Below are 27,293 nucleotides of genomic sequence, written 5' to 3'. Positions count from 1 at the left end.
TAGCTATGTGACAGCTCTTTGGTTCCTGAGGCAGTTTGGTTACCGGCCAGTACCCTGGTTTTGTACTGTTGTTTATTAGGTTTTACATTTATTGCCCTCAGTGTCATTAATAGCAACATTATTCCCCTGTTTTCCCTAAAATGAATTCTCTCAAGTTAAATAGTTAATGCAATACATTGACAGGGAAAATAAAATATTGTCCTGCATATTGGACAAAGTATTTTTCTAAGTGCTTGGCATTGCATTGTGGTGACTTGTTAATTGCTCATCTAGTTCCCATTAGAGTATCAAAGCTTTGGGTGTTACTGGAGGTAATGCATAAACATTCTAGAAGAAGCAAAAAGATCATCATATAGTACTCTTGAACTTAAAAATTGAATAGGTTCTGCATCGGAAGCTCTTCAGTGCTGTAGGATGCAGGAAGAGGTTTTCTTTCCTTACCTACGATATTTAGTGAGGTCAGATCCTCAATTGAGTTACTTATTGCCAGTATCGGACTGAGACGTCTAGCTGCAGATTCCTTAACTTAGAATATCCCCAGGCGTCGGACTGGGTCCGGAAAACTTTCCGCAGCAGCACATCTGCATGCTGGGGGCGGCACCGCATGGCTCCACCCTGACGTTGTCCACGTACGTGACATCATTGAAGCCATATATGCCCCTCCCAGCGCGCTGACCTCAGTTTTCTTCCTTTCCGCGTCTCAACACTGATCCTGGAAAACCAGCGGTTCCTTGACCTGTTTTTCTGGTCTTTTCGATGCCTACGGGCTTTAAGGCGTGTGAGACCTGTGCACGTCAGATGTCCGCGACGGACCCGCGTGGCATCTGTATGTGGTGTCTCGGGGTGCACAATGACTTTAAAGAATGCGACAATTGTCAGCGGATGAAACCGAAGTCCTTACGGGAGCGTCGGCCAAAATTGTTGGCTGTCCGGTCCTACTCCTTCGTGGCACTGTTCTCCCTCTCGGGATGGAGCCCACTCCTGAGGTCGCTCCGTCAGGCCGTTTGGAGGGTAAACACAAATGTAGGTCCAGGAGGTCTTCCTCCCCTTCCCGTGATGCTAGCGCCTGCTCTTCTCGCTCCCTGCCGGGGACGGGTGTCCGGCGGTCGTCTCCTCCGTACCCCCCCTTCCAGTTGTCGGAGCTACACAAGCCCAATTGGAGGCTGATTCTGCAGCACTCCGCTCTTATTTTGGATCACACCCTCTCCCTGGTGCGCCTTCGGGTTCCATAGATGTGGAATGCACTCATGTCGGGTCTTCTCCCTCTGCTCCGGCTGTGTGCATCAACTCCAATTCCAGTGCTGATTCGACGATGACGGGACACGGCCCACTGGGTCTTCCCAGTCGTCCGTCTAGCCCACCCCATCTGTCTCCGCATAGCCCTGAGCGGATCCCTGCGTCGACGTCTGAGGCGGCGCCGGGCTTGACGCCCTGTTCCCCACATGTTGCAGTGGGGTCGATGTCGGACGACGCCCAGGCCGAGGCCCCCTTTGAGGTTGTCTACGTTCAAACGGCTCCGGCTCGACGTCCGTCGATGCTGGTACTGGCATCCACGTCTCTTCTATTTCAGGAAGTTGATGTTCCTGACTCCTCAGACATCCATGCGACTCCAACGCGGTGTCGGTCGACGCCGGTTCCGGCGTCTACGCCTTCTCTTATGCCACATGCTGACGCTCTTCTGGACTCCCCTGATCTGCGGCCGTTTCAGCCCGTGGTGCAGGTACCTTGTGTGGCGTGGACTCCGGATCAGCCTCCTGCTCCTCCACTGTTGCTCTCTAGTGGGCTGGTTAGTCTCCGGCCCTCTCCTACAGATGGGTTATTGTCACCTCCCCGGATGGTAACTGAAGCTAGTGCTGCCTACGCACAAGCTATTCACTGGGCGGCTGCTATTCTTTGTTTTCAGCCTTCTGTGGTTCCTCTGCCTTCTGATCCTTTTTTGGATCTTCGCCATATGGAGCCGGTTGAAGTGGAGCCTTTGCTGGCCCTTGGGGCATCCTTGTTTGATATCATGCTGGGCACATGGGCAGTTCCTCGGGTGACCCTATTGATCGGGCTATAGCTTGTCGACATAGTCCTGCCCCTAATGATCCGCTCTGTCTGTCTCTTCATCCTATTGCTCAGGGCCTAGTTATTCAGGCAGCTTTCAACGTAGTCTTCCTCCGCCCTGCCTCTGTTGCCTCCCACCAGTGAGTCTAGGTGGTTAGACGCTTGTGGTCGCCAGGTTTTCGTTTCTGCCAGTGCTGGCATCTGCACCGTGAATACAGCTTGCGTGTTTGCACATGCATCCTCTTCCCTTTGGGACTTGGTCGAGGCCCTTTTATCTTCAATTCCAGGGGTCCCGCAGGTTGAATTAATCTGCCTTCTGCATGATGGCAGGGGAATGGCGCAATTCTCCCTCTGCTTGTCTCTTGATGCCACTGACTTGGTGGGACGAGCTCTTGCTTGGTCGATGGCTTTGTTCCGCCATGCTTGACTGCGCTACAGTCGTTTCCCGGACAATGTACGGGATGCTTTTAAGGTTCTGCCTTTCAATGGCGTGGACCTTTTTGATAGCCATGCGGATTAAGCGGTCTCCTGCTTGATGTCAGGGCTACCATGATTCTTGTGGTACGCCCCTTTTAGCCTCAGTAGGCGATGTTGCCTTGTTAGCCTGATTTCGTACATGTACCGGTACTCTGCGTAGCACCCGGATAATGTAGACGGTGGTTCCGCCATCTCCGCATTCATTACGTTCAGCCTGCCAGCTGCTTCTGTCTTCCTTTTCTGCCCTCGAAATGTGTGCTTTGCTCAAGAGGATTCCCCCTTGCAGGGGTTGACACTTACCCTATGTGGGATATTTATAGGCTATTCAGTGACTGCCTCAGCCTTGGTACGCTCCTATGGAGTTTTTCGCCACAATCTTGCTGTGGGCTTCCCTTTTATGCTGTTATGCGATCCTAACGTTACCATCGCTCCATTGCACATTCGGTGCAGTTGGCTCTGGTAATCCTTCACTGCCTCTGTATGGGTTCCTTACCATGGCTTCTGCCTCGCCTATATTCACGGGGGCGTTTTTCAGTGTCGCTGTGATCCTCTTGCCCTTGATGGCTGCTCTTCTTTTGCCAGTCACTATCTTAGGGCCTTGTTCTGTTCAGTTCAGGCGCAGTTCTCACCACTGACGCCCTCTCCTCTTTTTGCTCCTAGATACATCCATTATGTTGTAAGCTTCTTAGTGTTGATGCAACCTGGGAATGCACCCTGGTATGATTGCTATCATACGGTGTTGCGTTGATTCTTCCACTTCTGTGGCTCTGCTTCTCCCCTCCTTTTTAAAGGACTGGGGTGAACAAAATCACTTCTGTGGTGCTGGTTCACTCCTCCCGTTTTAAGGACTGGGGTGAACAAAAATGTTCGTACTTCAGCCCTTACTGGGCTTATCTTTCTAGGTGTCAGTTTCCGCCATATACCTTTCTACTCTACCTTGCCTTGTGCTCTCGTTTTCGGGGCACTTTCCCAAAAGGAGTTTTTACACATTTTCCTGCTGCTTTCCACAAAGGTGTTTTACACACACCTGCTTGGATTCCTGCTGTACCACTCAAGTGGAGTATTCTCTTTAGGGTACACGCTTCTTTTGTCCTTTGACTATTCGATTGGTCCTGACTGTTTCAGACGTCGTGTCTAGCTCCGTATCCTCCTCTATCTTGTGGGGGACCGTTGCTCCTCCCGGGTGAAGGAATGGTGTGGCTTACTATTCTGGACATTGTTCTGTCCACTTCTGCTTCATCATCACTGTTGGTACTTTAGCGTCCTCTGTGTTACGCTTCATTTCTAGGCATAATTCTTTGCCTCTATATCTGGTGTGCTGTTACACAGCAAAATCCTGCTGTCAACTTTCCTTCATTCGGTGTCCGTGGTCATTGACGCGGTCTCCTCGCCTAAGTGCTCTTACATGGCTGTCCAGCTTGCTTGGTGCCTCTCTTTGCCGGTTGCCTTCTTGCGGTGACGTCTCTTGCATCTAGGCTACTCACGCACCCCTACAGGAGGGTTCTTGTTCTACTTTGTGTGGTTCTACCATCCGCATGGTATGCTTCTGTTTTGTTTAATCTTCCACTTGACTATCATTCTTACTGTAGGCCGGTTTTGGGTGCTTCTGATGGTTGCAGTCAGCCTTTTTACATGCTTCATGACAGAGTGACTCTCCCAACGGTGTGTCTACTGTTTCTGCTACTACTGGCATTTTATGTTCATGGGCCGGCATTCTGCCAATACTGTCCTATGTATTTGGCTGGTATTGGATTCAACTGTATTTCTTCCACTGCTGTGCATGCTGACCTGGTATGTGTTGACTCTGTCATACCAGTGTTCTTCTCTCTGGGTTTTATTTATGGTCAGCACGTCAGATACTATGGGTCCTTAAGCCCCTGGGTTCAGTTCCACTTCTTGAGAAGTCATGAACTTGCCCCGCACACAGACATATCTAGCATATGTTTTCTTTCTCTCACCCGGTATGCATGTGGAGGTTTTTATGCTGTTCGTGGACTGCTTGTAGTACCTTTGCCTCCCAATGTTTTTCGCTCTTTCTGAGCTTCATGGTCTGGTGTGGCTGCGCTGGATGTTGTGCCCACCGTGGGTCGTCGCCTTGTTGACGGTTCTGTTGCTTTAGCAACTCATTGGGGTTCAGACGCAGACCCGCCTCCTCTATGGGTATGGATTTGGTATCTATTCTAAGTTGAGGAATCTGCGGCTAGACGTCCCTATCAGATGAACGAGTTACTTACCTTCGGTAACGATGTATCTGGTAGAGACATAGTCTAGCCGCAGATTCCTTAACACTGCCCTTTCTGCAAGGACCTTTTCAGGTTGGGCTTTCTATGCTCGCCTCCCTCCGGGTGGCTTGATCCTTCCGCAGGGTGACGCTTTCACTTCACCCCAACACAGGATGTGGATACTTCATTCTGTTTTCATAGCTCTACTCCGCCCAGGCTCATGCTCATGTGTCATGTACCCCTCAAACCCTACGCTCTGAGTTGTACTGTATGGGTTCTATTTGTGTTTTTCCCACCCATGCTCTTCCCTTCTCTATCGCCTTGGGGGTCTCTAACCACCCCTGTGCTCAATTAGTTGGAAGTCTATTGGCTCTGCCACAAATTATAGGTCTCTTCTTGGGGATACAACGTCTCTTTTTGGTGAGGTCTTCTGGTCAATTGTTCTGCTCCTGTGTTCCGGACTTGTTGTCCTTCACAGATAAACATTAAGGTTGCGGACTTTCTGTTGTCTGCCATGAGGTTGTTTACATCTTCATTACCTCCAAGGATGGTTGGTCTTCAGTTTTTGCGGAGTTGCTTCCCAGAGCGGTACTCTGCTCTTTTCCTTTACTAGTTTGCAATATACAGTGCCTTGCACTTTCCTTTATGGTGCTGTTTTTCACCATTCTATGTCCTTTCATAATTTTCGAACACTGTTCCCATATTCTAATAGTTTTTTGGTGGTGGCTCCGCGTTGTGGCGCGGAAAGGTTTCTCAGACGAAAACGTACATCAGCGCGCCGGGATCGACATATATGGCTCCGCTGACGTCACGTCAGTGGACGATGTCCGGGCAGAGCCGTGCAGCGCCGCCCCCGGCGCGCAGAGGTGCTGCTGCGGAAAGATTTCCAGATCCAGTCTGACGCCTGGGGATATTCTAAGTTACGGAATCTGCGGCTAGACTATGTCTCTACCAAATACATCGATACCGAAGGTAAGTAGCTCGTTCATTACAGCTTATAGAAGATTTCCTTGTGAACATTTTCCATATACATTTAAGTAAGGAATTCTTTAAGCAACCTAAAGTGTTTTACTTTTCAGAATGTCATACTATCTCGAGAGCGAAACGAGCTGAACATATGTTTTTTATAGGCTCAGTCCCTCTCTGAGAGCAATTTCATGAAGCTTCCTTGCAGCATCTCTCTTGAGACTTAGCTTTGCTAGTAGCTATAAATTGCTATGTGAACATCAGAGTAGCACACTCATGAGGACATATTAGTCCTTTTCGCCTAAGGTTGTCTCATATTTCCATATTAATCAGTTCATCTCTATAGCAACTGTTAGCTTCTCTTGGGCGAACGTTATAGGTATTTGGGGTAGTTCGGGCTTAGACCCCGTAACTTTTTGTCCACATAAGGTATCAACATCAAATTTGCGCCCTTGTTTTCCAACACCCTGAGGATTCTAAAGGTACCCAGAGCTTGTGGATTACCATGGCGAAGACCCAGAAATGATCCAAAATACATCACATTTTTTCTTTTGCTGTTGAAAAAATAGCTGCAGAAAAAAGTGTTTGTTTCCCTGCAAATGGCATCCACAAAGGGTTTGTGGTGCTGAAATCACCATCTACTCAGCTTTCAGAGACAGGCAGACGTTTGGCATACAACCAACATTTTTATACAGTTTTGGTATTTTACTTGGACATAGCCTATTTTTCCAATTTTTTGTGCTTTCAACCTCCTTCCAGTTAGTGGTAGAAATGGGTGTGTAGCCAATAATGGATCCCAGAAAGCTATAACTTTCTGAAAATTAGATGAAATACTGAATTCAGCAAGTGGCCATTTGTGTAGATAATTCAAGGTTTTTTCATTGAAGCTGTGTCCTGCAATTAGTTTTCATTGTGTACCTGGTATATCGCAGTTCATTTGGTAAGATATAAAGGGTGAGAAATATTTACCAAGTAAACCAATATATTTCCGAAATGGGAATAAAATATAGAGTTAAGAAGCAATATTTTTTTGCACATCTCCAAAATTGTGGCTACCTATACAAGCAGGTAATTTAAAGGTCATTTTTCAAAATGACTAATTTTTTTACAAATTGTCTTACATTTGGAAGGCAGAAATGCAAAGAGTCAATCTGTAATAACACTTGTTCTACTATTTGGTATTCCCCCAAGTCTCCCGATGAAATTGCTACCCCACTGGGGAGAAGAGTTGGCCTAAGGGCTAGGGCAGTCGACCTCGAATCTGGGGAACAGTGTTCGAGTCTCGGCAACGACGCTAAACATCCTGTTATTCTGGGTAAATCACTTAATCTCCCTGTGCCTAACAACACAAACATAAATGTGTCCTCATGTAACGCAACTGGTGCTATGTAAAGCGCTGTTCTACCCAATACCTTTGGGTCAAGTTTGCGCTATATAAAACTCTGTAAAATAAAAAAAATTAAACTGTGTGGGTTGGCCTAGTCCCTGCGAAAGGAAACTGGTCAAAATGCAAAGTGGACACACCACATTTTTACAGTGAAAGCTTTTTATGCAAAGTACCTAGTTGTGGATTTTGAAGCCTAGCTCAGCCGGCACCTAGGAAAACCTAGCAAACCTATACAATTTTTTTAAACTAGACACTCTGGAGAATCCAGGATGGGGTGACTTGTGTGGCTCCTACCAGGTTCTGTTACCAGAATCCCTTGCAAACCTCAAACGTCCAAAAAAACACATTTTCCTCCCATTTCTGTGATGTTAAGTTCTTGAATCGGAGTGGATCCACAAACTTCCACTCACCCCTCACTCTCCAAAGTCTCCCAATAAAAATGGTACCTCACTTGTATGGGTAAGCCTAGTGCCCGTGACCAGAAACAGCCCACAACGCAACGTGGACACATCACAGCAGTGAAAACTGACCTTTTTTTTTCTAATTGTCTAGCTGTGGATTTTGAACCCTAGCTCAGCCAGCACCTAAGGAAACCTAGCAAACCTTTATATTTTGAAAAACAGACACCCAGGGCAATCCAGAATGGGGTGACTTTTGAGCCTCTTGCCAGGTTCTGTTACCCAGAATCCCTTGCAAATCTCAAACTTTAAAAAACAAATTTTCCTCCGATTTCTGTGATGGAAAGTCCTGGAATCTGCATGGATCTACAAACGTCCACCCACCCGCATTCTCCAAAGCCTCCCAATAAAAATGGTACCTCACTTGTGTGGGCGGGTCAAGTGGCCGTGGCAGGGAATGGTCCAAAACATATTAGGGAGACCTCAAAATTACAGATCACAAAAAAAACTGGTTTTGTAAGGGGGTGGTGCACCTGGATTTTTGGCCCCAGGTTCAGCAGCCATCTAGGGAAAACTACCAAAGCAACACATTTCTGTTAACTAGATACCCAGGGAGTCCAAGTAGGTATGGCTTCTATGGACCCTCTAACGTTTTCCTAACCAGAATCTCCTGCCAACCTCAAATTTAGCTGTAAAAAAATCATTTTTTCTCAAATTTCTGTGTGGGAAAGTTGTGGGATCACCGGGGGACACAAATTTCCTACCTGCCACAGTCTCTGACCCCCCGTCAACCCACCCCCCCATGGTCGCGTGATGAAAAATGGTACCTTACTCGTGTGGGTGGGCCAAGTACGGGCGGGAGGGAAGGGCCCAAAAAGTATCGTGGAGACATCAAAATTACCCATCACAAAACAACCTGGTTTTGCAAAGGGAATCACCTGGGTTTTTTGGCCCGGGCTCTGTGGCAATCTAGGCAAACCTACCAAATCCACTCATTTCTGAAAACTAGACACCCGGGGGAGTCCAGGAAGGTATGTTTACCCCTAACGTTTCCCTACCCAGAATCCCCTGCAAACCTCAAATTTAGCTGGTAAAAAAAATTAATTTTCCACATACTTCTGTGTGGAATCATTGTGCAGGCACAAATGTCCTACCACACAGCGTCACCCCCAAGTCTCTCTCCCCCCCCCCAGACTCAGGAGTAAAATGATACCTCACTTGTGTGGGTGGGGCAAGGGCGTGTGACTGAGAAGGGTCAAAAACATAAGTATTAAGGGTGTAGCACAGCAAATTTGAGGCACTACATTTAAAAAACAAATACGTTTTTAGCCAATTCTGCATTGGACACCCACACGAGTGAGGTATCATTTAATTCGGGAGACTGAGGGGAAAGCTGTGTGGTAGGACATTTGTGCCGGCACGATAATACCATACAGAAATATGTGGAAATTTATTTTTCTTTTTTCAGCTACATTTTCACAAAATCTTTTTATAGATTCAAGTGGTGGTCTTATTTTTTTTTTAGCACAGTTTTCTCACCTGCTGCTTTTCCTTACCATCATCTATCAACCGTCTCATTGTTGCTACAACACTCAGTAAAGTTTTTTCTTGTTCGATTTCCTTTCAAGTTGTGTACTGTCTTTCACTCCCCCTATCCTCTTGTACGGTACCATGTTGCTGGTTACCCATCTCAGATATATATAAATGTGTGTGTATATGTGTGTATATATATATATATATATATTCACTGAAAAAACCATAGGTTATAGACCATATATAGTTAGGAATTCGCATTTACAAAACCTTATTTTACTCACACAAAACCATTGAAATTCCATATATAGTTAGTTGCACTAACTATATATCGCGCACCCGCAATCCACTGCTGATGTCACATATTACATCATTCATGACATGGTCAGTGACATCACTGATGACATCACTGATGACATCACTGATGACATCACTGATGACATCACTGATGACATCACTGATGACATCTCAAATGACATCTCAAATGACATCACTGATGACATCACTGATGACATCACTGATGACATCTCATTTGACATTACTGATCACATCACTGATGATATCATTCATGTGATAATACGATGAACCTCTTCAGACTCTAATATAACCTTAGATACAATCAGTGTAAACAGACACTCACAGACTGTCACTCATCCATGGAGTTACTCACACACCTAGTCAGTCATGCAAAGAATCAATCACACCTCCATTTCCTCAACTATACAGTTATACAAACTTTACTTATTCAAACATATACTAACACATATTTACTCTCTTATACAATCCCTGTTACAAGTTCACAATGATCCATACAGCCACTCACACATTCACTGGCTCTTATGCACAGTTATTTATATATGTCCACTCTCACATGTACTGTGTTTTACATATGTACTTACTTTGACATGTAGCACTGAGATATCCATTCACTCACCAATACACTCATGCACACAGTCAACCGCCCATACAGCTGTTTCCACATGCACTTTTGAAACCATACATCTAGTGAATCAACTGCTCACACATCTATGCACAGAGTCATACACCTCCCAGCCACCCACACACACACTGTCTCCCATACAAATACTTGGGCAACCATCAATAACCCATATAGTTACTCATATAGCTACTTATCAACACATGCAACAGTTTACAGAACAACAGACATAATGATGCACAAATTAAGACAGTTTAGTCACTAACCCATGCACTCAGTGAGACACATTTAATCACTCACTCATACAGTCAGTCACGCACCTACTAAATCCTTCATCCAGACACTTATACATCCACTCATTCTTCAATATGTAAGACATATTTTAACTTTACAGAAACATACAGTCACTGGATGTTGTCATCAGTGATGTCATCAGTGATGTCATTTGAGATGTCATCAGTGATGTCATCAGTGATGTCACTGACCATGTCATGAATGATGTAATATGTGACATCATCAGCAGTGGATTGCGGGTGCGCGATATATAGTTAGTGCAACTAACTATATATGGAATTTCAATGGTTTTGTGTGAGTAAAATAAGGTTTTGTAAATGCGAATTCCTAACTATATATGGTCTATAACCTATGGTTTTTTCAGTGAATTTTCAAGGTTTTGTAAATGCTAATTTCTAACTATATATGGTCTATAACCTATGGTTTTTTCAGTGTATTTTCAAGGTTTTGTAAATGCTAATTCCTAACTATATATGGTCTATAGCCTATGGTTTTTTCAGTGAATATATATATATATATACATACATATATAAACATATATCATCTGTATATCTATATAAATACAAACATAAATGCATGCATACATATACTTATATGCATACAGATGCATGTTATTTACATGAAAGTTGAAAAAACACTAATAAAAGCAAAGCTAAAAAGCCACCTCATTACAAACAGAATGGCTTTAACTTAAACGAGGGCGAGATCTATTGCATTTTCAATGCTTGTTTACTTTGGTTCCATCAAGAAGGCATTCAGATGTGTCACACATTTGCCATAAATTCTGAATGTTAGCACTCTAGTTGCACATTAGATCACTGTAGTAAAGCTACTGCTCACCAGGGACGTCTGCTGCTGGTATTCAAAGTGCATGTTTCAGTCTGCATGTCACAATTTTTTTAATGAAATAGAAGAGGATTTGAGAAGTCACTCAAAATGATCCCTAATTTTTCTTTCTGAAGCACTAATCATACTTTCTATGGCAAAATTAACCCCCTCATGTTGTTCCTTTTTAAATTGAGTGTTTTCAGACTTACCACTTCATTCCAATCAAGATGGCTTCTGGTGTGCCATACTTTTGTCATAAGTAAGACTGTTAGCGCTCTAGTTGTTCTTTAGAACACTCTGGGACATTCTGTCATTGGGCTATACTTTGGGTACATCTGGGTGATATTTGGGCTACATTTAGGCTCTTTTGTCTCTGGTGGCCATCGTGGGAGACTGTATGTCAGAATTTTTTAATGAAATAGAAGAGGATTTGAAAAGTCACTCAAAATGTGCCCTAATTTTTCTTTCTGCAGCACTAATAATACCTTCTATTGCATAATATACCCCCTCATTTTGTTCCTTTTTAAATTAAATGTTTTAAGAGTTACCACTTTATTCCCATCACGATGGCTCCAGGTGTGCTATACCTTTTGTAATAAGTAGGACTGTTAGCGCTCTAGTTGTTCTTTAGAACACTCTGGGACATTCTGTCATTGGGCTATACTTGGGCTACATCTGGGTGATATTTGGGCTACATTTGGGCTCTTTTGTCTCTGGTGGCCATTTTGGGAGACTGCATGTCAGAATGTTTTAATGAAATAGAAAAGGATTTGAGAAGTCACTCAAAATGTGCCCTAATTTTTCATTCTGCAGCACTAATCATACTTTCTATGGCAAAATATACCCCCTCATGTTGTTTCTTTTTAAATTAAATGTTTTAAGAGTTACCACTTTATTCCAATCAAGATGGCTTCAGGTGTGCCATACCTTTGTAATAAGTAGGACTGTTAGCGCTCTAGTTGTTCTTTAGAACACTCTAGGAGGCTGCATTAGAACACAAAGGAATCAACTGACAGTCTCTGTCCTTGTTGGATGTACATGTTTTACTGAGAATGTCAGACTTCATTTTCACATGACTGAGAAAGATAATGTGAATTTACAGAAAATATGCTTTCAGTTTAGCTTATAGATCCCCTTCCAAACCACTGTGGGAAAATCATGAGATATTAGTTTTCTTTCAAACAATATTCATGATATCACAGCAGAAGGTTTTTTCACATGGTAAAATCACCTTAGAACCCACCACAATTCCTAAAACGAGTATGGTACCATCAACAAATGATTTATAATGTAACTAAAGTCCTAAAACCCTCTATTAACTACAATGCTTTTTAATGAGGTGCTATCATGTATATTGGTCCCAAGATGGCTGCCAACACTTCTTGGATGAAGTGCTGACAGCCAATCAGATCAGATGTGTGGTTAGGCTCCGCCCAGATATATATCTTTTTTTGAACCTAAATTACTCAAAATCCACTGGAGCACATATATTGAGACCTAGCAAAGGCACATCGGGCTAACAGTCCCTACAATTTTGCCAAGTTTCGTGCAAATCCATTCAGCCGTTCGAGCTAAAAGTGAGGCCAACCGCCCTATGGAAATTAACATGGGAAAAACGCGTTTTGGGACCCCCCTTTTTTCTCGGCCCCCCCTTGACGAAACCCCCCCCCAAATTTTCAAGGGCTGCTCAGAAACAAAATGTGCCATTTTCCTGAAAATTTCAGCCGATTCCGTCCACAAACGCCAAAGTTATTAGACATAGAATTTTCAAAAATCCCATAGAGAAAAAATCCTAACTATATATACCTACTGGCGACCGCCAGTAGGTAATATATGTATGTATGTATGTATGTATGTATGTATGTATGTATGTATATATGTATGTATGTGTATATATGTATGTATGTGTATATATGTATGTATGTATATATATGTATATATGTATATATGTATGTATATATATGTATATATGTATGTATATATATGTATATATGTATGTATATATGTATATATATATATTCACTGAAAAAACCATAGGTTTCACACCAGTTATAGTTAGGAATTAGCATTTAAAAAACCTTACAAATTCACTGAAAAAACCATAGGTTTCACACCAGTTATAGTTAGCTGGAAATTTTACTGATATAAAACCATTGAAATTCCCACGTTATAGTTAGTCGGACTCACTATAACTTGCGCGTACAATGCACTGCTGATGACGTCACATATTACATCACTCATGACATGGTCAGTGACATCACTCATGACATCACTGATAACCATCCTTGTGACAGAGTGACAGACCTAATTTCAGTGTAATGTAACGCTTGAAACACATATTCAAAAATAGAAACAAACATTTTCAAAAAAATGGAGATACCCAAACCAGTAACAACAACCAATTCAGTAATTCCACCATCTATATACACATCCACTCATTCACCAACAGTTCTATATAGTCACTCATATATACTCACTCATCATATGTAGTGATACACCTATACATCCTGTTACACATCAGCAGTCATCCAAAAGTTACTCACACATGCAAATAAACTATTGAACATCCATTTATTTGCATATACATTTATACACACACTACCACCTTACTTCTAAGGAAACTTACCCATACTTACTCTCCTAAACAATCACTTATAGAAACACATACTTATTTAAACAGGAACTTCTACAATCTCTCACTATATATACTATACTCACTTATATACATCAATACTCACATATACTAGATTAAAACATATGTCGTTACTAATGAAGACACTAGTGAGACAGTCATTCACTCACTAACAAACACATATACACACTCATCCACCCATACAGTCCTGCACATATGCTGTCTTCAAAACACATACAAACAGTGAGTCAGTCACCAACCCCTGCAGCCACTTATACACAAAGAGAAACACTGATACAAACATTTAAATATTTAAACAATACTCGCTAATATATGTATTCACTAAGATACACGTAATAAGCCAGTTACCCAACCAATTTTTTTTTAAAAAAACATCCATTTACACACGTATTTAAACATTTATTCTTCCATCGACCTTTACAAATACATATATAAAACAAAGTTATTTTTCAGAAAGACACACATTCACTGGATGGTGTCATCAGTGATGTCATGAGTGATGTCACTGACCATGTCATGAGTGATGTAATATGTGACGTCATCAGCAGTGCATTGTACGCGCAAGTTATAGTGAGTCCGACTAACTATAACGTGGGAATTTCAATGGTTTTATATCAGTAAAATTTCCAGCTAACTATAACTGGTGTGAAACCTATGGTTTTTTCAGTGAATTTGTAAGGTTTTTTAAATGCTAATTCCTAACTATAACTGGTGTGAAACCTATGGTTTTTTCAGTGAATTTCATAGGTTTTTTTAATGCTAATTCCTAACTATAACTGGTGTGTAACCTATGGTTTTTTCAGTGAATTTCATAGGTTTTTTTAATGCTAATTCCTAACTTTTTATACAGACTCATACCTATGTGTTTTTTAGTGAATTGCTAAAGTATGTTTTTGTAAAAATGAACACTATAATGTATATTGAGATAATATTTTTAATTTAAAATATTTTTTTTTTATATTTCACTTTGGTGCGCTTTCGGTGCGCGCACCGGTGCGCGTACCGTCAGCGCACTAACAAAAAAAAAGAAAAAAAAAATGAAGGAGGGACTGTGTAATAGATAGTAAGACAGATAAAAAGTGTAAAAGGAAGTAACTGAGAAAAGAAAAATGAATAAGGGAGCAAAAGAAAGAAGAAATAGGAAGAACACTAAAGTAGAGGTTAAGGGAGAATATAAATGGATATTGAAAGTAAAAAGAAGGACAGTTAAGTATGAGAATGACAGGTAGTGACGGAATCAGAGGAAAAGAATAGCAGCGATTGAGGGAAAGTAAATATCAGTGAATATAAGTAAAGAGGGGTGAAAGAGGGTACATGTAAGTGAATAAGGGCAACACATGGGGAGTAATAGAGAGAAAGAAGAGAGAGAGTAAAAGAAAGACCAAAGGAAGAACTAACTGAACTACAGTACAATGAGTGTGAAAGAAAAAAAAATGGAGAAAGAGAAAGAGGGTTAGGAAACTAAAGCAGTGGTACTAAGAGAATATAAAAAAGATAAAAAGTGGTGGAAGGAACTGAGGAAATGCAGATAGTTCCTATTAGATTAAGAAGTTGTGAATGAAGTACAGTAAAGAAACAGCAATGAAAAAAGAGTGTAAATTAGTAAAGAGAGGTAAATAAGGGTGAAAAAGAAAATGAGTGCATAACAATGTGAACACAATATAAATTACATAATGCAAACTACACAATAACTTCTACAATATGTTACATTATTTATTTTTGCTGTTCTCAGAATATATTGAATTCCACTTAAATTAGTGAGTTCAAAGTCTTCATCATATAACAGCGGGAAAAAAAAAACACAATCTAAAAGATTGTGTTTAAAAAAACCCATCCAAACATACATCTCATATATGTACACTAATCTTTGATTCACTTACTTTTCCATGAGGCCAAGTAGAAGATAGTGAAGGTCCTTTTGGTAGAAAAAAAGTCTGCTGTTCCTTATGAGTTCCATTTCATCGACTTCCTATGAAAAAAGATCTAAAAACATCATACCATACACAATCCTCACGGCCAATTTGTGTCTGATATATCGGTATTTTTTACTTTGAGATCCACTTAAAGTATCTACATGAGATAAATAATTTCAAATATTAGATTAACTAACTAACTAACTAACTTTTATTAACTATTCCCGTCTTCAAAGGCCAATTCCCTTTACTAAAACTTTGGTTTTAAAAACACTAGATAAGAATTTGTAGAGTCATAAGGCAAACGTTGTTTATAAGTTAAATGAGAATCATTGCAGTAACTCCATCCATTTTCAGATTTTAAGTAGCATGTATAATGTCCTGAGGTGGTCGAAGGTCCATCATGATAAATAATAGCTTCAGTTGTAAAGGTCCTTCCAGAAATTGATAACTGAGAAGCCACAAAATTTTTGATAGAAGTTGTCAATTTAGTTCCATCAGGTCTACATCGTTGGAAAACTAAAATGATATACTGCCCATACCTTTGTATAAATAATGTGGACAGCATTGTACAGTTACATTGGGTACACACCATATTATGATCTGCTGCTTTAACTAGATTTTTAAAAGACACTGATTTACAGTCTGGTAAAGTCAAATATATAAATCTTTCAGTGTCTATTGTAGTAGTACTTGATAAACTACAATTGTGGCAGTCATGCTGCCATTGATAAGAAAGACTGAAAAGATTATCTACATCTACACCTTCATCTTCCAAAACACCAAACATATACATTAAAAATTCCTGACAATCCTGCTGAATGTTCTGTGAAAATTTATCTTGACCAGAACACAAATCTAAAATATTTCGAATTTCTGTTACACTTTCTATTTGTGCTGTAACACTGCTACATTTCTGAAACACAGAATTCAATAAACCACACAATCTTTGATCCCGATTTTCAACAATCTGTTCTTGTAAACTTTTAAGAAAAAAAACAACATTAACCACTACATTAGCATAGCAGTTGACACCAGAACTGTTTTCAAACTGAAATCCAACAACATTTTCTCCACAATTCTTTTTCTTCCTGTTTTCAATTACAGTTTTCTCTACTTTTTGTCTTTTTGCAACTACCTCACTACAATTATCCTCATTTCTTCTTTTTCGGCCTACCACACGTTTTTCAAACAGAGGATATTGAGGCAAATGTGGAGCATACTCTCTTCTTAACCTATTGTATTCTTTAACACAATCTAGATCGGCAGAAATATTTGTCTCATCACATGCAATCAAATACAATCCTGATAAAGTTCTGACTCGAGATAATGCCACATATGCCATACCCTCTTTAAACACAGATCTTCCAATGTTCACCAATGCACTATCTACACTTAAACCTTGAGATTTATGAATTGTCACTGCATACGCCAAACAAACAGGAAACTGTTTTCGGCGAACATATAAGTCTTTTACAAGTAAAAATCTAGCAGAACAACGACTTATTTGTTGTACTTGTTCAATGCCATCAAATTTTATTTTTAAAAATTCAATTCCATCTCTATTTCTGTAATTCACAAAATCAACAACATAACCCATTGCTCCATTTACCAGACCGCTTTCAACATTTAAATTCCTTCTCAAAATGATACGACAATTTAAACACACATTCAGAGTCTTTTCAAAACCAGCTGTTTTTGAAATACTTTTCTCCAATGAATGCAATTTAATTTTCAAATTTTCTGACAAAACAATTGTTGCACCCATATGCTCTATTTTATCTATTGCTTCTAGTTTCACAATCTCTTCATTTTCTAAGTCTAACATTTTTTGGTTGAAGATGGAACATTCTTGCAGAGTTGGCATCAAACATATCCCAGATTTCTTCTCAGTCATTTTTTTAAAAATATTCTCTGGAAGAATGTTTTCATTTGGATACAAATTTGAAATTAATCGACTATGCAAAGCTTTTTTCCCTTTCTCAGTCATTTTTCCAATTCTTACATCTTGTAGAATATTTTTATAATCTTCATCCTTGGCCTGTCGCATATTTTGAAGCAGTTCAGCATATTTAAAATTTAGCCATATATTAACATTTCCAATGCTTCCAAGGGACTTCCTGGTATCTTCATGCGTGAGCATTTTAAACACTGGTTGTCCTTTTACTGGAGTCAACTGCAATAGATCTCCAAAAACAATAATGTGTTTTCCTCCAAATAACACATCATAGTCTGTTTTAAGAATTTCTTGCATTCTCAAATGCACAAAAGCAAGCATTAGATTTGAGACCATGCTTACTTCATCTATGATAAGAAGTTTCATTTTCTTCAAGACTCTTGAAACTTCAGAACACGCATCTCCAGATAGCTTGTTGTAATGCAATTTATTATCATGTTCAACTGGCAGCATCAATAAACGATGTAGAGTAATCCCTTTAATGTTATGTGCTGCCAGACCAGTTGGAGCAGTTACAACACAAGACAGTGGTGAATCAGTCCTTTTCTGCAGATAACTTGCAACGGCTTTAATTAGAAAACTTTTTCCTGTCCCCGCTTCTCCACTTACATACAGTCGGACAGGGTCAAATAATATACATGAGCACTCTTTTTTCTCATGTCTGAATCCATGTTCAATCTGCTCTGTGACTTCATCATATATCTTTTTCTGCTCAATGTTTAGTTGCGTTACCAAACCTTCTAAGTTAACTCCATCCTCTTGAGCTTGTTCCATAGCTCTTTCCACCTCATCCATGGCAGTGGCAGCTTCATTTTGGATAATTGGTCCTCCTAGTGGATCCTGGCTCAATGAAGTAGAACTCTGACTATCTTGAGAACTGTTTCTAGCTATCTCTTCAGCAATTGTGGTTTCTTGCTCCATTTCTTCATTCAACATTTGCAGATAATTTAGAAAAATAGGACATTCTATGGTATCCTTAGTTGCATTAAAAGAGTCTTCATAACAGAGAAAATCTCCAAGTAGTTCCTCTTCTGTACGCCATGGCTTAAAGAGTTGCAAAAGAGCTAAGTAGTAAAATTCTCTTTTGTCTGGAACTTCACAACTCAATTTTCGATGATTAATCAAATGGCCTTTTTTCTGCTTCACTAGACATCCTTCATAGCCAATGAGTGCATATTTTCCATTATTGATATCTTCTGTGATGTTCCTCTTATAACTGTAGTTTTGAAGAACTTCATACAAACATGTGTTCTCAAGGTGAGTACTTCTATTTGGATAGTATGTATCCAACATATTTGTCTTCAAAATATCTGTACTGTTTGGTTCTTTTTCCGCCAAATATTCAATTTCTTGTACAGATTTCAAAACTCGGTTTCGTGTGGCAGCAAGACCAAGACTCACCCAAATGATTGTTCTTGATTTGGCATAGAGACTTGCTGATGATAACCGATCAGAACATTCATATGCTCCAATTTCTCGATGCGACAACATCTTCAGACTGAAACTGTATAATTTCTTGCTTAGACTCTTTTCATGTGAAATGTCCTCCCACATTTCCTTCAGTTCTGTCTTTTCTTTTTTGGTGATGTAAGATGTCACATATCGAGCCACAGCAATAGAGTTGTCAGCAACGAACTGAATATCCATGTTAGCATTCCACATGGACAAAATCACTGGGTTGTAATCGTTGATGTACTTAGATTCTTCATTTCTTTTCAAATTATATGTGTTTTTGGGAGATTTTCTCGTCACAGTATGTCGTAGAGATGACATCAAATTATTTACTCTTCCCTTAGAAATCACTGGTCGAGGAAATGCAAAACGACATTTCGTGTAGTACTTTTCCTTGTTTTTAAATTTTCGACGACAGTACTTTCCACAACGATGAGATTGAAAACGTAAAACTTGTTGCCTTAAATTGTTTTCTTCAGTAGATTTTGGAACAGCACATGTTGAATACTCTTCAATGAAACTCATCACTGTTTCATCTGAATCTGTTCCAAATTTGGGTGCATCTTTAATCCACAACAACATATGTATATGAGGAGCACCTCTCGCTTGATATTCCTTCCTCCAAAAGAAATCCAAAACCTCTCCAAGGGGAGGATTTTTTTTGTTGGTAATAAAAGACATCATAGCTTCAAATCTATGATTAAAATATCTGCAAACATTCACTGGATCTAAAGAACACAGTTCTCCTGGTGTTTTCAATTCTATATTTGGTATGTTTTCATTTGCCTCTCGTAGAAATTGAAGTAAATCGTCCCATGCATACTCAGCACAGCTAAGAGTGAGGAACCATGTAGGAGTTCCTAAGTTTCTTAGCATACATTTCAATTCTCCATGACGACGAAACCAATACTCATTGGTTCCACGTTGACATGCCATGAGATTGATTAGCTGAGATTCCAAAATACTGTCTTGCAGATTAACTTTCTCCATAAAGTCCCTTGCACATACATTTTGCAAATGAGGTCCACTTTTTAATATATGATTAACTGCATAAGAAAGCCCAGACAAATCACTTTCAAACAGTAGATGAAATAAATATGGAATGCATTGACGAAACCTTGGATCTTCTGCATATAATCTTAGAGTCCGGTATTCAGCTGCAGGAATTTGAACTGGTCGATCATCATATCGTCCACCACAACCTGTTGGAAATAATTGTGGAAAACAACGAGCTTCCAAACTTTCTTCCCATACACTAATGGGACTTCCTTTTGCTGCCTTCATTTGAAACAAGTCAATTGCATTTCCCATTACTTCTTTGGAATGCAAAGGATGAACAGTATAATGTTCATATATTTCTTCAGTTCTAGACACATCAACTTTTTCAATTTGACCAACTGAAGAATCACTATCTTCTTCTGTAGCTGTTTCCTCAACTCCAACACTTACATGTTTGTAGTACTCATTGTTTTTAACTAAATACAACGTTGCCTTCTTGACTTTTTTAACATCCACTAAATCTTGCCAAATTTTCTTACTCTTTGTTGGAACCCCATTAACTAGAATAACTAAAGGATCTTCTTCTACTCTTTCTACACCAATTGTATTAATATTTTTCTTTACATCTAGAGGCAAATAAACAACTCTTCCCTTTAATCCTCTCAGTAAATCTGATGGAGGCAATTTCCCTGTCTTAGGCTCCATGCGTACAATAGCCTGAAAAGGATGGACACATTGAATCAAAATAGATTCATAAGTATTTAGATCCATCAATTCAGAAGGAATATCTATCAACTGAAGATTATTATAAACTGCTCTTGCAGGCATTCTATTTTCATTTAATTTTTTCAAACAATAAGTGCAAATACGCTGATCCAAACTCAAATCAAAAGAATTCTCCACCAACAAATAACTTACAAAATCCTCCCATTCACTATTATTTTCCAATTCACTTTTTGCATATAAATCAACTAACCTAGTCTGAATTTTATAATGAGTCCGTCGACAACACACACAAGTTACATTAGGCCTCTCACTTGATTTCACCTTAAACTTGATAATTTCCTCATCAAACTTTTCAATACTTGAAATTTGTCCATTATCTTCTGCATTGCCATCCATTACTATATCTATTTCTACACTGTCCTCTTTGTTCCCAAAATAACAAAACTCAATTTCTTCACAAATAGTCTTCACATCCACTTCAGATCCATGCAAAAGAGCACTATTTAACTGTTTAAGCTTAAGTGCAGGACTTTTTGCATAATACAACTTCCTCACTAATTTCCTTACGTTATTATGATGCACTGCTAACATCCTAAAATGATGAAAAACACTCCGACAAACTTTTCTAGAAAGACATGCTAGTGAATGCCCTTGCAAACCTGTGCTTTCTCTCACTCTGCAAGGATCTAACTCTTGCAGGATCTTCATTTTTTGTTTGAGACTTTTTTTACTATATGTACGTAAGAAATTTCGAAGCAAATCAATTGATTCCTGTCGCACACTACAAATACTACTGCATTTCCATGTGTACACTGGACCCTTAGTACGTCTCCCTAAAACTTCATCAGCTAACACCTCTTCTGCATCTCTAGGTACAAGTTTCTCTTTTTCCATCACACAACTATCTTTCACCTCATAGGCACGACCACTGGTGTCAACCGCATGCACCAAATCATTTTCCTGAAAGTAACTCTCCTCATTAAAAAAAGGCTCAGAACTTGAACTATGCATCCATTCACCAGAAAATACTTCACAAAAATTACTCCGATTAATAATTCTTTTCCATCTACTGTTCGATTTGAAAACATCCATTGCCTTATTAAGTATCCTAATTCTATTGATTATTAAAATAAATAATTTTTTCTTAACTTCAAAAGCCTGATCAACAATCTTTTCTACACTTTTCTTTTTCTTGTAAAAAGCAGCTTTTAGTTTACTTTTCTTTTCATTTTTTAGCAAATTTAAAACTACCCTATTGCGAAACATTCGCCTACGAATGTCCCTAAAAACATTTACCCTTCTATTGCTAACCATTCTCTTCTCTCCTGGTCCAATGGAAACATTTTTTGTGGGCTTCTCTTTCCTTTTTAGATTTGTTGACTTTTTCTGTATATTCACATTAGCAATTTCATTTTTTTTCCTACGACATATGTTACGAAGAAAAGACTTAATTGGCTTACCAGAAGCTTTTCTGGTGTTTTTTGAAGTAGTTGTTGAAGAGGATTCCATAAACTCTGTTGTTGATGTTCTCCTTTTCCGTATGGTATTTTTGATTTTTCTTTGCCTTGAAGGCATTTTTGCTTGCTTTTCAGAAGTTGATTTGAATCTGTTGTTCTGTTAAAAAAACACATGAAAGACCACTATTAGCAAACAACAAAGTAATGTTAAAAAGCAAACAATATAAACAATAAATTGCAACATATTTAAGTTTATACAATAGCAACTCATGGCTTTATTTTTAAAGGCCTTGCGCCACCAGTGCGTCACTTATTACCCATGTTTAAAGTCAAGCATCAGCTGCACATGGCATTCATAAATAAGGGCCAAATGCATATACCAATCAATTGCACCCAAAAATCGATTTTTGAATAACATGTAAGGAACACTGCACAGAACCTATGTACAACCAATCAATATCATCAAACAAAGTCAGGGCCTTATTTATGAAAGCCTTGCGCCACCAGTGTGTCACTTATTACCCATGTTTAAAGTCATGCATCAGTTGCACATGGCAATCATAAATAAGGGCCAAATGCATATACCAATCAATTGCACCCAAAAATCGATTTTTGAATAACATGTAAGGAACACTGCACAGAACCTAAGTACAACCACTCAATATCATCAAACAAAGTCAGGGCCTTATTTATGAAAGCCTTGCGCCACCAGTGCGTCACGTATTACCCATGTTGAAAGTCATGCATCGGCTGCACATGGCAATCATAAATAAGGGCCAAATACATATACCAATCAATTGCACCCAAAAATCGATTTTTGAATAGCATGTAAGAAACACTGCGCAAAACCTAAGTACAACCACTCAATATCATCAAACAAAGTCAGGGCCTTATTTATGAAAGCCTTGCGCCACCAGTGCGTCACGTATTACCCATGTTGAAAGTCATGCATCGGCTGCACATGGCAATCATAAATAAGGGCCAAATACATATACCAATCAATTGCACCCAAAAATCAATTTTTGAATAACATGTAAGAAACACTGCGCAGAACCTATGTACAACCAATCAATATCATCAAACAAAGTCAGGGCCTTATTTATGAAAGCCTTGCGCCACCAGTGCGTCACGTATTACCCATGTTTAAAGTCATGCATCGGCTGCACATGGCAATCATAAATAAGGGCCAAATACATATACCAATCAATTGCACCCAAAAATCGATTTTTGAATAGCATGTAAGAAACACTGCGCAAAACCTAAGTACAACCACTCAATATCATCAAACAAAGTCAGGGCCTTATTTATGAAAGCCTTGCGCCACCAGTGCGTCACATATTACCCATGTTGAAAGTCATGCATCGGCTGCACATGGCAATCATAAATAAGGGCCAAATACATATACCAATCAATTGCACCCAAAAATCAATTTTTGAATAACATGTAAGAAACACTGCGCAGAACCTATGTACAACCAATCAATATCATCAAACAAAGTCAGGGCCTTATTTATGAAAGCCTTGCGCCACCAGTGCGTCACTTATTACCCATGTTTAAAGTCATGCATCGGCTGCACATGGCAATCATAAATAAGGGCCAAATACATATACCAATCAATTGCACCCAAAAATCGATTTTTGAATAACATGTAAGAAACACTGTGCAGAACCTATGTACAACCAATCAATATCATCAAACAAAGTCAGAGCCTTATTTATGAAAGCCTTGCGCCACCAGTGCGTCACTTATTACCCATGTTTAAAGTCATGCATCAGCTGCACATGGCAATCATAAATAAGTGCCAAATACATATACCAATCAATTGCACCCAAAAATCGATTTTTGAATAACATGTAAGGAACACTGCACAGAACCTAAGTACAACCACTCAATATCATCAAACAAAGTCAGGCCTTATTTATGAAAGCCTTGCGCCACCAGTGCGTCACTTATTACCCATGTTTAAAGTCATGCATCAGTTGCACATGGCAATCATAAATTAGGGCAAAATACATATACTAATCAATTGCACCCAAAAATCAATTTTACAATAACATGTAAGAAACACGGCGCAGAACCTAAGTACAACCAATCAATATCATCAAACAAAGTCAGGGCCTTATTTATGAAAGCCTTGCGCCACCAGTGCGTCACGTATTACCCATGTTGAAAGTCATGCATCGGCTGCACATGGCAATCATAAATAAGGGCCAAATACATATACCAATCAATTGCACCCAAAAATCGATTTTTGAATAACATGTAAGGAACACTGCACAGAACCTAAGTACAACCACTCAATATCATCAAACAAAGTCAGGGCCTTATTTATGAAAGCCTTGCGCCACCAGTGCGTCACGTATTACCCATGTTTAAAGTCATGCATCGGCTGCACATGGCAATCATAAATAAGGGCCAAATACATATACCAATCAATTGCACCCAAAAATCGATTTTTGAATAGCATGTAAGAAACACTGCGCAAAACCTAAGTACAACCACTCAATATCATCAAACAAAGTCAGGGCCTTATTTATGAAAGCCTTGCGCCACCAGTGCGTCACGTATTACCCATGTTGAAAGTCATGCATCGGCTGCACATGGCAATCATAAATAAGGGCCAAATACATATACCAATCAATTGCACCCAAAAATCAATTTTTGAATAACATGTAAGAAACACTGCGCAGAACCTATGTACAACCAATCAATATCATCAAACAAAGTCAGGGCCTTATTTATGAAAGCCTTGCGCCACCAGTGCGTCACTTATTACCCATGTTTAAAGTCATGCATCAGCTGCACATGGCAATCATAAATAAGGGCCAAATACATATACCAATCAATTGCACCCAAAAATCGATTTTTGAATAACATGTAAGAAGCACTGTGCAGAACCTATGTACAACCAATCAATATCATCAAACAAAGTCAGAGCCTTATTTATGAAAGCCTTGCGCCACCAGTGCGTCACTTATTACCCATGTTTAAAGTCATGCATCGGCTGCACATGGCAATCATAAATAAGGGCCAAATACATATACCAATCAATTGCACCCAAAAATCGATTTTTCAATAACATGTAAGGAACACTGCACAGAACCTAAGTACAACCACTCAATATCATCAAACAAAGTCAGGCCTTATTTATGAAAGCCTTGCGCCACCAGTGCGTCACTTATTACCCATGTTTAAAGTCATGCATCAGTTGCACATGGCAATCATAAATTAGGGCAAAATACATATACTAATCAATTGCACCCAAAAATCGATTTTTCAATAACATGTAAGAAACACGGCGCAGAACCTAAGTACAACCAATCAATATCATCAAACAAAGTCAGGGCCTTATTTATGAAAGCCTTGCGCCACCAGTGCGTCACTTATTACCCATGTTTAAAGTCATGCATCAGCTGCACATGGCATTCATAAATAAGGGCCAAATACATATACCAATCAATTGCACCCAAAAATCGATTTTTGTTTAACATGTAAGAAGCACTGTGCAGAACCTATGTACAACCAATCAATATCATCAAACAAAGTCAGAGCCTTATTTATGAAAGCCTTGCACCACCAGTGCGTCACTTATTACCCATGTTTAAAGTCATGCATCAGCTGCACATGGCAATCATAAATAAGGGCCAAATACATATACCAATCAATTGCACCCAAAAATCGATTTTTGAATAACATGTAAGGAACACTGCACAGAACCTAAGTACAACCACTCAATATCATCAAACAAAGTCAGGCCTTATTTATGAAAGCCTTGCGCCACCAGTGCGTCACTTATTACCCATGTTTAAAGTCATGCATCAGTTGCACATGGCAATCATAAATTAGGGCAAAATACATATACTAATCAATTGCACCCAAAAATCGATTTTTCAATAACATGTAAGAAACACGGCGCAGAACCTAAGTACAACCAATCAATATCATCAAACAAAGTCAGGGCCTTATTTATGAAAGCCTTGCACCACCAGTGCGTCACTTATTACCCATGTTTAAAGTCATGCATCAGCTGCACATGGCATTCATAAATAAGGGCCAAATACATATACCAATCAATTGCACCCAAAAATCGATTTTTGAATAACATGTAAGGAACACTGCACAGAACCTAAGTACAACCACTCAATATCATCAAACAAAGTCAGGGCCTTATTTATGAAAGCCTTGCGCCACCAGTGCGTCACTTATTACCCATGTTTAAAGTCATGCATCAGCTGCACATGGCATTCATAAATAAGGGCCAAATACATATACCAATCAATTGCACCCAAAAATCGATTTTTCAATAACATGTAAGAAACACTGCACAGAACCTAACTACAACCACTCAATATCATCAAACAAAGTCAGGGCCTCATTTATAAAAGCCTGGCGCCACCAGTGCATCACTTATTACCCATGTTTAAAGTCATGCATCAACTGCACATGGCAATCATAAAAAAGGCCAAATAAAAATACCATTCATTTGCACCCAAAATCGATTTTTAAATAACATGTAAAAAACACTGCGCAGGACTTATATACTAACATACAATTTCACTTCTAAAACATAACTATCTGCTTCCAAATATTCTCCATAGAGAAAATAAATCTCTATCTAAATTAAATGAATCATTACTTACCTTTAGAAATGCTTTTGGAGATTGAAAACAGTGTCAGACACACACACCAATTTTTCTTTAGCAGAGGAAAAGGTGTGCTCTCAATACACTGAAACCAAGACTGGCATAGAAAATCTCTATCTTTGTACACATATGCCTTAATTCAACCAATGAAAACTCTTCCCTCACTATTTTCAAACCAACACCCATCCCCCTCTCAAACCTTTCTATCTGTTACCATAGCAACTCCCTCCTAACTGAACTCTAAGGTTCAAAAGTTTATCTTACAATGTTGCAAATTAACTCAGCAAGGATGTTTGACCTGTCAATACAGCAGCCTATACAGGGTATTTTTGCTTTTGGTGACTTTTTTTAAACCATTCAAATTGCTTCTTTCACACAACATAACCATGCACCCTAACTTTCAGT

The 27,293-nt window shown here is 39.4% G+C and overlaps 2 protein-coding genes across 2 annotated transcripts in view; one reads left to right on the top strand and one right to left on the bottom strand.

Annotated features, from left to right (window-relative positions):
* GIGYF2 (GRB10 interacting GYF protein 2) overlaps positions 1-27,293 on the top strand; it is a 1,722,773-nt gene that overhangs the window by 1,082,078 nt on the left and 613,402 nt on the right. The window lies entirely within an intron of this gene.
* On the bottom strand, positions 303-26,990 carry LOC147683413 (uncharacterized). The gene is made up of 3 exons (XM_086944677.1): positions 26,886-26,990; positions 18,852-22,402; positions 303-327 (listed from the first exon to the last, which is right to left on the bottom strand). The coding sequence occupies exons 2-3, from the start codon at positions 22,361-22,363 to the stop codon at positions 303-305; spliced, it is 3,537 nt and encodes a 1,178-aa protein (XP_086800803.1). The 5' UTR covers positions 22,364-22,402; positions 26,886-26,990.

The sequence above is a fragment of the Lissotriton vulgaris genome, chromosome 11 (assembly GCF_964263255.1).
Source record: "Lissotriton vulgaris chromosome 11, aLisVul1.2, whole genome shotgun sequence".
Taxonomy (NCBI): domain Eukaryota; kingdom Metazoa; phylum Chordata; class Amphibia; order Caudata; family Salamandridae; genus Lissotriton; species Lissotriton vulgaris.
This window is presented reverse-complemented; position numbering and strand designations above follow the sequence as displayed.

Excerpts from the sequence above, each read along its gene's own strand:
- LOC147683413 (XM_086944677.1), bottom strand. The coding sequence starts at position 22,363 with ATGCCTTCAAGGCAAAGAAAAATCAAAAATACCATACGGAAAAGGAGA. Across the intron at positions 328-18,851 it reads CACCTTGAGAACACATGTTT|AATGTTTATGCATTACCTCC; the intron begins GTATGAAGTTCT and ends TGCTTCTTCTAG.